Source organism: Schistocerca nitens, chromosome 3 (genome assembly GCF_023898315.1).
Source record: "Schistocerca nitens isolate TAMUIC-IGC-003100 chromosome 3, iqSchNite1.1, whole genome shotgun sequence".
NCBI classification, from domain to species: Eukaryota; Metazoa; Arthropoda; class Insecta; order Orthoptera; family Acrididae; genus Schistocerca; species Schistocerca nitens.
Window position 1 is genome coordinate 83349043 of NC_064616.1, and position 16789 is coordinate 83365831.

General features: G+C 40.8%; 1 protein-coding gene across 1 annotated transcript in view; it reads right to left on the bottom strand.

The window, feature by feature from the left end:
• Positions 1 to 16789, bottom strand: part of LOC126248048 (xaa-Pro aminopeptidase 3-like) — a 230057-nt gene that overhangs the window by 16407 nt on the left and 196861 nt on the right. Inside the window, exon 5 of the mRNA XM_049948682.1 lies at positions 14196 to 14437. Within this exon, the coding sequence (XP_049804639.1) occupies positions 14196 to 14437 (242 nt within the window). The remainder of the gene's footprint in view (positions 1 to 14195; positions 14438 to 16789) is intronic.

Consider the following 16789-nt stretch of genomic DNA (forward strand, 5'->3'; position numbering starts at 1 on the left):
TGTTAAAAGCTAAATTTATCTGGGATGGTGCTCAACAAGATTCCTTTGATGTGCTACAAAAAGGAGTACCTGATCTGTATGATGCGAGAGCACCTACAGAACTACACACAGATGTGAATGGATATGGGATCGGTGCTATTCTGGTGCAAATTTCGGATGGAAAAGAGAAGGTTATAAACTATGCATCTAGGACACATACAAAAGCCGAGAGCAACTACCGTATTTACTCGAATCTAAGCCGCACCTGAAAAATGAGATTCGATATAGAGGGAAAAAAAAATTCCCGACTCTAAGCCGCACCTCAAATTTGAGACTCGAAATTCAAGGGGAGAGAAAAGTTTTAGGCCGCACCTCCAAATCGAAACAAAGTTGTTCCATTGTAATATGAGACACAATTTAGATCGAATGAATGACGATACAGCTACAGTAGTTTGGTTCGAGTCGTAAGCTTAGCAGTTAAGCTTTACCAGGTAGCCATTGCTATGCGTCAGGCGCTCCGTCCGTATTTATACGGGTACCCTTCCTTTTTCACGTGCTTCGTCTGGTTTGAATCGATCGCTTATTTTGCTTTGATCTGATAAGTGCCGTTTTCTTTGTTATAGATGTTTGCGTCACTCTAAGCTGAAAATGCATTACTGTACTGTGTCATGCATTGTTTGTCGCATTCTGATAGTGTGTGTTTACGGCCTGTCGCCGCTCGCGGCATGGCTTGCTTTTGTGCACGCTACCGCCGCTTACAATTTAAAAAAAAAAAAAAAAAAAAAAAAAAAAAAAAAAAAAAAAAAAAAAAAAAAAAAAAAGGAATCGTCTCATTAGCGAAACAATGGCAAGAGACTGCTATTTGTTGTTACTTACACTGCTGCTTTCTTTGAAAATGATCAACAAGAACTAAATAATAGACTGCGTATGATAGAAGATGTTCTGAACGAGAGTTTAGCGAAAATTTTTCTCCGTTTGAAAATCTTTGCGGCCGCTTCTTTAGTACATCAAATTCTGCACAGAAATTAGAGTCATCTTAAATTTAAAAATCTAGTCAATTGCCGTGCTTCATATCTGGCTGTATCACTATTAGGCATAAGAATAATACGAATATAAACATGACACGATACGTATATTCTTCCGCGTTTGCTGTTGTGTCACTCTAGTTTCGTAGTTTATTAGGCAGACAGGATTTAAATGAGATAGTAGCAAACACGAAAGAATACATAGCAAAATGTTTATATTTGTATTATTCCTATGGTGAAGAGAATACTGCATGTGATTCACATTTCATCAGGTTCCTATTAGCAACACTCTTTTCTCACAGGCAGAAAAAATTCAGAACGTAGAGCTGGCCATATTGACAAACATCCCGAAGAGTCTTGCCAGTCGGATTTTCGTAGTATATTGAAATTCTGCTACATTCGAAGATGAACAATACGGAATTTGTATTTACTTCATTGGATAATGTATGAAAATGCGGTGGTCGAAACTCGGGGCGGAGAAAAAAAGCTCGTCGTCCACCTCTTTTTTTTTTTTTTTTACTGATGCAGAGGTTTTGGCGCCAGTATTTATCTTTGTGCCTACAAAGCATGCCTGTGTAGCACTTCGTATATTCGACGGCAGAAGTTAGTTGTGGCGGCACCTACCAACATTTTTCAGAACTTCCGCTTGCTTTGCACTCGATTCTAAGCCGCAGACGGGTTTTTGGATTACAAAAACCGGAAAAAAAGTGCGGCTTAGATTCGAGTAAATACGGTACTCAACTACAGAAAGAGAATGTCTTGCTGTGATCTGGGCCATGTGCAAATTTTGACAGTATCTCTATGGAAGGCCATTCGCAGTTGTTAGAGACCATCACTCACTTTCCAGAATGGATTTTCACTCTGCAGCAGAGTGTGCGCTGATATGATACTGGCAGAAGTAAAGCTGTGAGGACCGGACGTGAGTCGTGCTTTGGTAGCTCAGATGGGAGAGCACTTGCCCGCGAAAGGCAAAGGTCCCGAGTTCGAGTCTCGGTTGGGCACACAGTTTTAATCTACCAAGATGTTTCATCACTCACTTTGTTGGCTGACAGGTCTTAAGTGTCCAACGACTCGACAGGTGGGCCCTACGTCTTCAAGAGTATGACATTACCATAATGTACAAAAGTGGAAGGAAACACCAAGATGCCGACTGTCTCTCAAGAAACCCTGTGCAAGACCATCAAGATTTTGATGAAGATAGTGACTGTCTCGCTGCACTCCAGGATGTCTATGCTGATCAGAAGAAGGACGCCAAGATATCTCAAATTATGATTGCCTTAAACCAGACAGAGGATGTGATAGGACAATTTAAGGTAGTTAATGATTACTTTTCAAGAAAAACTTTGATGCGTTTGAAAAGAGGCGGTTAACAGTGATTCCTAAACACATGCGGTTAGATGTTCTACAGAAATTCCATGACACACCTGTGGCCAGACATTTAGGATTTATTAAGATCTACGATAGAGTCCGCAAGAGATTTTTCTGACAAGGTTTATTTAGGAGTGTCTGTCACTATGTGTTGCACTGTAGAGAGTGCCAGAGGAGAAAGGCAATTCCTCAGAAACCACCTGGTCAACCCATACCAATTCCACCAGCCGAAACGTATTTCCAGCATGTTGGGATTGACCTCCTCAAATGATTTCCAACATCTGCTAGTGGCAATAGATGGATTATTGTTTGCAAAGATTATCTGACACGCTATGCAATTACAAAAGCCATGAAAACAGCCGAAGCATTTGAGGTAGCCAAATTCATCATGGAAGACATTGTACAGGGTTATTACAAATGATTGAAGCGATTTCACAGCTCTACAATAACTTTATTATTTGAGATATTTTCACAATGCTTTCCACACACATACAAAAACTCAAAAAGTTTTTTTAGGCATTCACAAATGTTCGGTATGTGCTCCTTTAGTGATTTGTTTTTTTCGCAGAAGAAAAAGCGGTCGTAAACTTTAAACCGTGAGATTGCACAAAACACGTTAACTTTTGGTGAATTGTGAATTTGCTGCACGAATGCGTGAGGATTCTCTACCGCCCAGATTCGCACGTTGTGTCTGTTCACTTCACCATTAAGAAAAAATGTTGCTTCATCACTGAAAACAAGTTTCGCACTGAACGCGTCCTCTTCCATGAGTTGTTGCAACCGTGCCGAAAATTCAAAGCGTTTGACTTTGTCATCGGGTGTCAGGGCTTGTAGCAATTGTAAATGGTAAGGCTTCTGCTTTAGCCTTTTCCGTAAGATTTTCCAAACCGTCTGCTGTGGTACGTTTAGCTCCCTGCTTGCTTTATTCGTCGACTTCCGCGGGCTACGAGTGAAACTTGCCCGCACGCGTTCAACCATTACTTCACTCACTGCAGGCCGACCCGTTGATTTCCCCTTACAGAGGCATCCAGAAGCTTTAAACTGCGCATACCATTGCCGAATGGAGTTAGCAGTTGGTGGATCTTTGTTGAACTTCGTCCTGAAGTGTCGTTGCACTGTTATGACTGACTGATGTGAGTGCATTTCAAGCACGACGTACGCTTTCTCGGCTCCTGTCGCCATTTTGTCTCACTGCGCTCTCGAGCGCTCTGGCTGCAGAAACCTGAAGAGCGGCTTCAGCCGAACAAAACTTTATGAGTTTTTCTACGTATCTGTAGTGTGTCGTGACGATATGTCAATGAATGGAGCTACAGTGAATTTATGAAATCGCTTCAATCATTTGTAATAGCCCTGTATTAAAACACGGTGCCCCAAGGTCATTAATTACAGATCGAGGGAAAGTTCTTCAATCGAATTTTGTGACAGAGATAAATCATTGGCGCAACATTACTCATCACATGATGACTACCAACCATCTGCAAACTAACGGGCTTACTGAATGACTTAATAAGACCTTGGCCGACATGTTATCAATGTTTGTCAATGTTAAGCAGAGCAACTGGGATGAGGTGCTACCTTTTGTGACGTTTGCCTACAACACTGCCAAACAAGTCACCACAGGATTTACGCCATTTCTCCTGGTGCATGGGCGTGAAGTGTCTACGATGATGGACACTGTGTTTCCGTTACAAACTGATGACGTGGACGATGACTACATCAGCCAGATGTTAACCAGAGCTGAGGAAGCTCGGCAGTTAGCTCGACTCCGCACACTGCAGAGTCAAGAAAACAATCACCGAAGGTATGACGTGCGCCACCGCCCTGTTGTCTACCAGCCTGGTGGCCTTGTCTGGATCTTCACTCCTGTTCGGAAGGTTGGTCTCTCTGAGAAGCTCCTCAGGCACTACTTTAGACCTTATAAGGTTGTAAGACAGTTGTCTGATGTTACTTATGAAGTTGAAGATTTCGACCCCGACGCAAGACGATGCAAGATCAGAGATACGGTCCACGTCCTTCAAATGAAGCCCTACAAGGATCCTGCCACCCAGGGAAAATAGAAGCTCCAGCGACAGGCAACAAGCGGAAAGGTGACTAAGAGTGTAGCAGCAAAAAAAGTTCTCAGAAGATCACCACCAGGGCAAGCATCTGTCATTGGGAGTCGAAGTATGCAGGACCGGTGACTCATTCCCGGACTAGGAGGACATAGCACCGAGACACTGTTCTCTAAAGGAGGGAGCAATGTCACAGCAGAAGCTGAGAGGCACCGTGATGTAGTGGTTATAATACTTAACTGCTGCATGGAGTGTAGTGAGTTCAAAACTCACCTGTACTGTACAATTTTAATTTCTATATTTGGTTCGAGTACATTCTAAAAGTATTCACAAATGTCAAGAATCATTGTACTGGAATGTTCTGTAGCTGTATATATACTGTATGTTTCTGGCCGGAGGCAGTTTGCTCCGCACTATTGTATGTGTAAGTGCTGAATAAACCTTCGTTAAGTCAAGTTAGGGTTCATCATTCATCTAATTACACCTTCTTCTATGTGACATTATTTAATTGACATACCTGTGTGAAGCAGGCCAATACTATACTGTATTTGGACAGTACAGGATTGTTTTTCCTACTCACCTGCATTAACTTACAATTTTCTACATTTAGACAAAGCTGGCATTCATCACACTAAGTACAAATTTTTTCTAAGTCACCTTGTATCCTACAATCACCCAATGACAACATCATCCTATACACCACAGCATTATCAACAAACAATTGCAGATTGCTGTTCACCCTGTCCATCAGGATATTTACATATATAGAGAATAAGAGCGATCCTGTCACACTTTGTTGAGGCACTCCTGATGAGACCATTGTCTCTGATGAACATACACTATCAATGATAATATACTGGGTTATGTTACATAAGAAGTCTTCGAGCCAGTCACATATCTGGGAACCTATTTCGTATGCTCATATCTTCATTAACAGTCTGGAGTGGGGCACTGTGTCAAATGCTTTCCAGAAATCTAGGAATATAGAATCTACCTGTTGCCCTTCATCCGTGGTTTGCAGGATATCATGCGATAAAAGAAAAAGCTGAGTTTCGCACAATGGTTTCTAAATCTGTGCTGACTTGTGGACACAACCTTTCCCATCTCAAGGAAATTTATTATATTTCAGCTGAGAATATGTTCAAGAATTCTGCACCAAATCAATGTTAAGGATATTGGTTTGTAATTGTGTGTGTGTGTGTGTGTGTGTGTGTGTGTGTGTGTGTTATTTTAGCCTCTTTATATACAAGAGTAACCTGGACTTTTTTCCAGTCACTTCGGACTTTGCACTTGACAAGAGATTCACGATAAACTGAATTGGGATTACATCTGGACTTGGTGACTTATTTGGTTTCAACCCTCTCACTTGTTTGTCGGTGACGGGGATGTTTATTACTACGTCCTCCATATGGAAGTCTATGTGACAGTTGAATGTTGGTATGTTTGTACAATCATCCTGCATGAATGGTTTCTGAAATGTCAAATTTAAAACTTCAGCTTTCCTTTTGCTGTCTAGTCACACTAGACTGTCCAGTCAATGAGTGACTGGATGGAAGTCTTATATCCGCTTAGTGATTTTATGCAGGACTATAATTTTCTCAGGCAGTCCTTTTGCTGGGTATGACAGTGGTAGTTGTTGTATGCTTCATACATCGATCTATTTATAGACACAAGAATTTCTACTAACTTTTCCCTGTTGTCATTTGTGTGCTCTTTTTTGAAGCAAGAGTGCAACAGTCTCTACTTCCTCATCATTTTCAGAATTTTGTTATTAAACAACAGTGGGTCTTTTCAGTCTTTAATCACTCATTCAGCACATACTCCTCCAGAGAGCAGTTTACAATCTGCAAAAACTTTGTCCATTATAATCGAATTAAATGATATACATTCTTGACTTACCTATGTAATGGTCAGTTACTCGGATGACAAGCCAGTTTTTCTGAATTTAACAAAGTACATGCTTCCACAGTGTCTTACTTGTTACTCAGGCTAGCCAATGTATCATTGCACCATGCAACATGCTTACTCAACCCTGTTCTCTAAGGCAAAGACTTAGCTGTCATGTGCCCAAAACATGTTATCACCATCATCAATCCTGTTCTGGCCAACTGCATTGATATCATAACTTCATATATTGTTTCTTGGTTATTTAAGTTAAACACACAGTGATGTCACTACTGGGGCTACATCACAAATATTCATTAGTAAAACATCACTGGTGAACCAGTTACTTATAATGAGTGTGTGTATCAAATGAATGATATTCCCAGATTGGTGTAGGAATGCAAGTGATCATATAACAAAAGAAGAATATTATCTGATGATGTTTACAGTCAATGTATTTTTATAACTTTACCAATATCAGGCTATAAAGCAGTTATGATAAACAAATTTTTACACCATGGCATGGTTCTCTCTCCTAGTGATAGACTATAACATAACAATCCTCTTACCAGCTGCACATTATACTACTGAGAGGAAACCTTGTGGCCACCACCCACCACATGAATGAATGTTGCTCAGTGGTGTTGCATGCAAAGATCAAATAAGGAAACTACGAGGGTTGCCCAGAAAGTGATGCACCAATTCTTTTTCTTTAACAATTCTTTATTGAACATAATGAGAATTACACACATGAGAAAATGGTGTTTTATCTACACACCCTATTTTTCCATGTAATCTCCATCCCGTTCTATGGCCTTCCTCCAGTGCAAAACAAGGGCGTGTTTGTCCAATCGGTACCAATCCTTGTCCTGGTGGCGGAGCCAGTGCTTTACTGTGTGAATCAACACCACATCGTCCTCAAAATGTCTTCCACGGATGGCATCTTTTAATGGGCCAAACAGGTGGAGGTCTGAGGGGGCTACGTCAGGGCTGTAGGGTGGATGGGGTAACACTGTCCAACCCTGTTTTGTGATGTGTTTAGCAGTCCTCAAACTTGGGCATCCTCAGTTCCTTTGCTGATTGACAAATGCAGCACCAACTGCCAAGCCATAATGCATCTGTCCTCGCAAATGACATCAGCTCGCTCAAACGAGTCTGGTGTGACAGCCGTGGATGGTCTCCCCAACCACTGCAAATCAAGGAGCTCTGCTGAACCGCCTTCTGATGACCTCACCCCCCGTGCCCAGTGACTAATTGTACTTCTGTTGACAGCAGATACTCCATAGACATTGAACAAGCATTTGTGAATATTCCCCACAGTTTCCCTCTCTGCAGTGAGAAATTCAGTGATGGCACATTGCTTGTAATGTACATGACCTACAGATGCCATTTTGAAACTGTCCCACAGCTACGCTATCTGTCGGAAGTGATGGGAACTTGGTGCCTCACTCAGGAGGCTTCAAATAATACATACATAATGTTTTGCATTCATAGCATTGTTTTCAGGAAAAAAAAAAAAAAAGAGGCGGTGCATTACTTTCTGGGCAACCCTTGTATATAAGCAGAGCAGAGAGAAATGAGGAATCATTCTAGTGATGATGTGGGTTGCAATTGGGGAAATCCACTGACATAAGTGAATTTCACAAAGGGCAGATTGTTACAGCCCCGCACCTAGGAACAAGCATCTGGGAAATGGTGAAGCTGATTGGCTGGTTGCATGCTACCATTGTGAGCATCTATGAAAAGTAGTTGAAGGACAGTGAAAACACAAGTAGACAACAAAGTGTTCGATGTCCATACCTCGAATGGAGAAATCTGCTGACATTAATAGCTTCAAGAAAGGTCAGACTGTTATGGCTCAGTGTCTGAGAAGAAGCATCTCAGAAAGGAAGCTGGTCAGCCATTTGTGTGCTACTGTTGTGAGCATCCACGGAAAGAGGTTGAAGGATGGTCAAACCACGAGCAGACAAAAACACATTAAACAAGTACGCCACATCACAAAACGTGGAGGTCGGAGGCTCGCTTGCTCTGTATATCAGGATACGTGGCTGGTGATCTGTGGTGGATCTGATGAAGAGAATATAGTTGGTGCAGGCACAAGTGGTTTGGAGTACACTGTTAAGCACATATTGTTGAACACGGAGCTCCACAGCAGATGACGCCTACACGTTCCTATGTTGACCCAACGACATCAACAGTTATGAGTGCAGTGGGCACAAGATCACGGAGACTGGACTATGGATCAATGGAAACATGTCACCTGGTCATATGAATCATATTTCTTGTTACACCAGGTAAGTGGTCATGTGCAGATATGGTGTTATCCAGGCTAGCTGCTGCTCAAAAGATGCACCACACCACGGACAACGGCCGATGAGGGCAGTTTTATGCTACGGGGTGTATTCACCTGGGCTTCCACGGGACCTGCGGTGGTAATCAAAGGCACCTTGCAACAGTGCACTACATGAATATTATGGCAAACCATCGCACGGCTTCGTGCCTGATGTCTTCCACGAAGGTGATGGCATCTTCCAGCAGGATAACTGTCTGTGTCAGAATCTCAGAAATGTGCTACAAAAGTGAGCTCATACTGATGTTTAGACCACTAAATACGCCTGATCTGAGCTCAACAGAACACATCTGGGACACTATCGGGTGCCAGGTCCGTGTCCACAAACCGTCAACCCATAATTTACAAGACTGCATGACCTGTGCACAGACATCTGGTGCCACATGCATCTGGAAACTTTCCAAGGACTTGTCGAATCCATGCCATACCGATGTATCACATTCCAGAAGTTCACCAATAAGCTATTAAGCAGTGGTTATAATGTTTTGGCAACATACTGTAACATTCCCAGGACCTTAACAAGTGCTGGTCAGGAACAGATATGGTGAGTCAGACAACTGTGCACGTGACTAGCTAGTGCTGTCAGTCCATAACACCTTTTATTAATTTATTTTATTACAATACAACTCAGTACCTTATGTCTACAAAGAGCAATAATAATTCCATATAACAGTCTAGGCCACTACCTTCTGTCTGTTTTCATCTGTGCACCTACCCCTACCCATCAATAAATCCCACATCACATAAATTTTCTTAAAAATCTACAAAATACAGAAATTTAAAAATGTAGTGCTCATAATTCTTTAACAAAACTAATCTTGCAAATTACACTAACTGAATGCATACCTGGTCTAATTACTAAATTTTGTCAGTCTGATCAAATTTTCTGTCAATAGGACTCTTGATTGTCTGTACTGTGTCTCTGAGATTTTGTACATGTTATAACTGTTACAGTATCTTGCCTCTCTAGTTCCACCTCAGTCATAATTATATTATATGTAGTATTTGTTAACAACTCTGGCACTATTGTGCTACCACCACAATTTTTTTGGACCACGTGCAGCTAGACGCTAGGATCATAGTGACTCCACTCCGTGACTTTAGTTTCTATCTGCACATGGTCCAGAACATAATGTCCCTGAACACCTCCATCTGATGATGAGCCTACAGTGGCTTAAAAGGTAGTGAATGGTACAATAAATCGTATCAAAAATGACTGATTGCATATTATAACCATATAAGCCACCAATTTCAATCACAGTTGCAGTTACGCATTCAGAATGGATATAATGAAATATCAGTTTGTTTCTCATTACAAACAAAATTTCTTTTAAAGTAAATTGTTGTTTGTCCATTTTATATGACACACTCAAATTGATGTACTGTGATATTTGGTTTAATGAATTGTATTAACAGGGACAGCAAAACCTGAAGAATAACCAGTACTCCAGCAGCAACTGAAAAGACAGTGAGAAAGTTGGGGTAACAGATATAGAAGTGAATGATAATGAATGTGCTACATCTCCCATGGGGAGATGCTTCATAATAAATAATAAGACACATGTAAACAAGAACAATGGCTATTACAAGCACAGTAGAGAGATTTAATAACAAAAGAAAATTCTTCTCAATGACACAGCTTCTCTGACACTAACAAGCATACGCCTGGAACACACAGTGAATAAACTATGCCACTGATAGTCCCTAGTGATGGAGGTTGAGTTTTGGCATAGTTGGCTGACAGATACATCTCAGGATATTGCTGGAAAGTCATAGGTCCTTCCAAAGTGGCTTCCAACTGGGCTCTGTCTGATGGGCTGCTAAGAGATGACACTCTAACTGACCTACAGCTCAAGTGGAGTGAACTGCCAAACAGTTGGTTTGTGCTGCCCTATATAGCCGGGGCAAGGAGAAATTCATCGATCCAGTTCCGAACATGCGACATGGTGGAGGAAATAGGTCTCCGGCACAGAGGACCTCTGGTGGCACTTGTCCTGCCGTGTGTCATCCTTGTTGTGATCAATGCAGTCCAGGAAGGCAACGCCTTGTACGTATGCGAACCTGGGAAATGACTTGTACGTATGCGAACCTGAGATGCTTCAATGTCTGGAGGTTGCTGATCCCTTTAGGTGAATGGTGGGTACATGGCATTATGACTTTAAGAGACAGCTACCTTTGGCATATTGTCCTGTTTGCCTATTTCCTTATTTCTATTGCAATTGCTCATCATCAAATTTCAAAAGACAGTAGCAGTGATTTATTGTGTGAAGTGACACCCTTCAGTTCCTAATACTCCGATGTATCACAAATGATAGATGTTTCAACATAATATTATGATATGTTAGGTTCACATGTTTCATGGTAAGTGTGGCAGTTATCTGTACCTCTCTTTGATTTAATGAGTGACCACTACCAAACTGTGGCCAAGAGCACAGTTGACCACTCAGTGGCAGAACATACTGCCGAGCACAACATGCTCGATTTCATGTCTGTTTCATAACTGGTGCCATCTGTATCCTCCCCCTTAACACCAGCTTCTCTTATACGGAAGGGAGTTTCCCTTGCAACACATCCTTGAATCCTATAATCCTGCCAACTTGAATTTCCGGTAGTCCGCTGCCCCAGGGCCCTAACTTCTCTCATCCTGCAGCCACAACCTATTCCCCACAGTCTCTCCTTTCTCTGTCATCTCCCCTTCCCAACACACTCCCCATTCCAGTGTGTGCTGCACAAGCTCACTACAACCTGTGGCCATGGCACATTCACATTCCTGTGCCTCATCTTCCTCCCACACTCTTTATTTCACGCATCTGCTGCCTCTCCCTCCAAGCTATCAGCCACTCATCCACCCCAACCCACTCTCCACCCCCCCCCCCCCTCCTCCTTCACACCTCCTCTCACCCCTTGCTCACTCTTCCCAATACAACCCCTCATAACAGTTGAGCTGCAAAGCTGCATTACCACATTATCAGCTAGCACAATGCAGCCGTGTATGTGTGTGTGTGTGTGTGTTTACGGAATTCTGAGACCTGCTCTGAAAAAAATTATCATCATCTTGTTTTTTCCTTTCTTTTTTCTAATGTAGTTTGGGAGCTCATTTTGCACAATCTTGGATGGTGCACTTGTCCCGTTCTTAGGTTATACATATGTCCTATCAGACTTAGACATTGCAAAGCTAATGGTTCAGCTTTGTTATACGTGTGCATCATGGAAGAATTCATAATTATGTACAACCACCAAATACAGTTCACCAGTTTTGCTGTTCACATGACGGCAGAGAAGCCTTTGCATAGGTGAAGTTCTGTTACACAGTTTTCAAAAGGACCAGGGATTGGTTACAGGAATTATGATTTTACCAACCATTTACAATATCTTCCTATATGGAAGTTAGTGTTCTTTTGCAGGAAACTTAAGCTCACTCAGTAATTTATCCAAAGTTGAATGATGGACATCATCATGACTTTGCATGCCCATTTCAACTTAAATATTCATATAGCAAACCAAGAATCTGGCAGATACAGAAATCTAATTGATCAGAAAAGATCAGATACACCAGGATTTAAAAGTAAGTGTGAAACAACGTGTTCAGACAGCAAGATATGTCCACCTAAGACCATCTGCATGCAGGTCTGTAATTTTTGGGAGAAAAATGATCAGAAATATTAGAGTCATGGTAGAACTTACAGTACGGATACTGGGGAAGAAAGAGCAACCTGTAAAACAAACTACAGAGCAGAGTGAATAATCTCCTTGAATATTGTCCGAGTGTGCCGGTAAAGAGTAAAACATATTCATGACATTAAAGGTTGTTTATAAAAACATTATTATGAAGAAAATTGGATTGATGTATTGATACAAGAATGTGCATCGTGGAAGAATTCATAATTATGTACAGCCACCGAAATCTATGTGAACCTCAGATTCAATCAATGAACTAACTAGTATTTTTTATCAATATCGTGTTTTGATGTGTGTGTGAATAATTTGTAATGGAATGTTCTTGTAGAATGTAAATAATTTAGGAGTGAAGGTAATAACTCATCAAACAGCAGAAGTATCGAGTTGTCGAAAAGCACACAAACAAGACTGGAAACTTTGCTAGCTTTTGGATGAATCCTCCTTCGAGCTACAGCATGTGCGTACGTGCACACACACACACACACACACACACACACACACACACACACACACACACACACACACAATACTTTGTAATTCTTTTTCCCTTTTCATCCACTACACAATTTCTAAGAAACTTGAAGTATATCAATAATTTAGTACATTTTATACGATAAGTACAATCTTAGAATTTGAATGATTATTCAGTATTACATTTTTCATATTAAAACCACCTTCCAGAAATGGGATTGATTAATCATTTGTGATAAATTTGCATAACAGTCATCTGCAGACGCGTTCACATTAAATGCCAACATGTGTACATTTTAGTATCAAAAATGGATATATACATTTTCAAGCCAATTTTCACGATTAAATACTACACAATACCATCCCTGTAGAACTGAGTTAAAATAATCTACAAATCAATCTGTACCTTCTATTCCTCAGAGGAATTCTTGAACAGAAATAGTTAATCATTTTTACAGGAAAAATCTATAAATGGATAGTACGTATCCACATTAATCCATTTCCTTTATTTTTTAATTTTTGCTTTTCAGATATATGTGAACAAAACAGCATACCAAGAGGTAAATATTTATAATATATTTTAATGGCTAAATAATGACCATTTGGGCAATAGAGCTTGTCTCATAATTAATATTTCTGTGAATAGTTGTGCACAGTAGAGCTCCACAGCTAAATGAATTGCAGTAAGTATACTCTCAAATATCTCAACCCTGGGTTGCATGACATACTTTCACCACCTGCATGACCACAGCTATTGGACGGAGCTTCATGCAGCAAGCAAAACTATGTCTTTCACCCACAAGTATCTGGCTTGGCTAACAGCAGGAAATAAAATGAAGTTTTCTAGAAAGAAAACTGCTGTAGAAAATTTCTATGTGAACTGCATATAATCAGTCTCTTTACCCTAAAAATGTCATTAGCCAGCAATACGCAAATGATCATTAACATGTTCTTGTGCAACACCTCAGGTTTCTACCATGAAAGTGAGAATGAAAAAGTGGTTTAAAGCCAACTGCAACTGGTAAGATTTCTGTAAGTCAGTTAAATTACTATTTTATAAGACCTCTATTCGGAAACAACAGAAGAACATCCTTTATGCTACACGACAGATCAACCTAAATCTTAAAAAATAGAGACTTAGAACACTTCAGAAAAAACTGAATAGTAGCCTTGTAGACAGATGTTGGCCAGTCAGAACAAGCCTACGGCCTAACCCATGAGTGATGTAGAAAGCTTTGGAAGTGACTTATTTAATGACATATTTAATGAAATCTTTAACTTCTGCATACAGTGTTATCAAGTGAGGTCGAATGATGAGTAAATAATTAATACTGAGTACTATGGCATAAAATAAATGAAAAATGAGAGAGAGGCTCCAGTATTACTCACAGAAGCTCCATCTTCGTTTCTAAAACTCCGAGAAATAACCCCTGCAGCAATTAATTTCTCCCGAATGAGAGTGCACATGTGGTGAAAGAGAGCATCCAGTGGAGGAAATGTTGAACAGTGCTGTATTAAGGACATCTGCACTTCCAACAAGGCCTCATATAAAACCTGTTGCTCATCTGAAAACTTTCCCGAAACAGGCCATGTGCGAGTTATGTCACTACAGTATCCGTGGTACTCACAACCTGAAACACAAAAATATCAACTGCTGTTGACACTGTGTATAAAAGACACTACAAACAGGCAACACGAATAAAATACAAACAAACAATGGGAAAAACAACTAAAAAGACAAAATTATAAAGCAAATGCTTTTTTGTTATATGAAAATGTCTTAAGGTGTGCACAACAGCAAGCTTACATGAGAATAACACAGCTTAGTGAACAATGCCACTGAAAAGTTTGCGGAGTACTGTTGCGTTGAGCAGAGTTTGAATAAAACATATTTTTTCAGTAGAGGTGTGACATGTATCCTGCTTACAAAAAATGCCACAGAAACTACCATGATACTGAAAGTGGCATACAAAGATGATACTAAGGGAAAACTCATGTGTACAGGTGGTTTTCTTGATAACAAAGATAATAAATTGACAAACCTCATTCTGGGCACCTATTAACTGCCTGAACAGATAAAATTGTCAAGAAAAACCATGAACTTGAGCTTGGACAACGTCTGAACACAACAGAGTCAACTGGATTTCTGAGAGCTTAGTTCAGTGAATTTTAGTAGAAGATTTGAGAAAGAAAAGGGTCGTTACCACATTTGCGACTAAGGTTTCCACTGACCAGCAAAAAGAGCAATGACTGGAAGCATGTTGTGCATTGAAAGAACAATTCCACGCTGCCTCAGAATTTTTTCCAACCTCATCACTGGTGACAAGTAATGGCGACATAGTTACAACCCCAACAGCAAACAATAATGGACCGAATGAAAGATAACAATGTGACCTAGCTAAAAAAAAAAGGCTCATCAAATGAAGTTAAAAATCAAGAAAATATCCATTTCTTTTATCTTAACTGATTCTTCTCCCTTCTTGGTAAAACAACATACACTTTAAGACAAAAAAAGATGAACCATGAAGGAATTCTCCAAATGGGCGGAAATCGGCAGATGTGACATACATATAAAGACAAACAAATGATTACAATTTCAGGAAATTGGATGATTTATTCAAGAGGAAGAGCTTCACAAACTGAGCAAGTCAATCACATGTTGGTCCGCCTCTAGCACTTATGCAAGCACTTCTTTGGCTTGGCACTGATTGGTAGGGTTGTTGGATGTCCTCCTTAGGGATATCGTGCCAAATTCTGTCTAAGTGGCATGTTAGATAATCAAAATCCGTAGCTGGCTGGAGGGCCCTGCACACAATGCTCCATACATTCACAATTGTGGTGCAATCCGGTGACCTTTCTGGCCAAGATAAGGTTTGCAAGCATGAAGACAAGCTATAGAAACCCCACTGAGTGCAAGCTGGAATTGTTTTGCTGAAACATAGGCCTAGGATGGCTTGCCATGAAGGGAACGGAGCACAGAATAATATTGACGCAGGGCTGTGCTGTAAGGGTGCTGTGGATGACAGCTTAAGGGATCAAGCTATCAGAAGAAATAGCATCCGTGACCATCACTCCTGGTCGTTAGGCCGTATGGCGGATGCCGGTCAGATTGGTTTTCCACTGCTTTCTGGAGTGACTATATGGCAGGTCATCCCACCACTGTCTGCAGTGTCTCCAGCCATGTCTTCACCAGTCATTGGGGCTTAGTTCAAAGTAGGACTCATCACTGAAAACAATTCTACTCCGTTCAATGAAATTCCAGGCTGAAGACATGTCTGGAGATGCCCCAGACAGTGGTGGGATACTGACCTTACTGTTGCCCACCATACAGCCCGACAATCACGACTGTTGGTCTGGGTTGCCATTTCTTTTCACAGTAGACCCTTCTCGTTGTCATCTGTGGCACCGATACAGCAGAACGGTACATCAATGATACTCTACACCCCATTTTGTTGTCTTTCATGGTAAGCCATCCAGGCCTTACATTTCAGCAAGATAATGCCTGCCTGCATGCAGCGAGAGTTTCTACTGCTTGTCTTCATGCTTATCAACCCCTACCTTGGCCAACAAGAATGTTGGATATCTCCCCAACTGAGAACATTTGAAGCATTATGGGCAAAGCCTTCCAACACGCTGAAATTTTAGTGATCTAATGCACCAGTTGGACAGAATTTGGCATGATATCCCTCAGGAGGAGATCCAACAACTCTATCAAACAATGCCAAGCAGAATAATTACTTGCGTAAAAGCCAGAGGGGGACCAACACATTATTGACTTGCTCAGTTTTTGAAGCTCTTTCTCTTGAATAGATCACCCAATTTCTCTGAAATCGTACTCACTTGTTTGTCAATACATGTACATCATATTTACCAATTCCTGCCCCATTCAGATAATTTCTTTGCAGTGTTTTTTTTTCTTTTTTCTTTTTTGTCTTAGAATGTGATAATAAATGAGAAGCACAATACTGTGAATGTTCTACAGA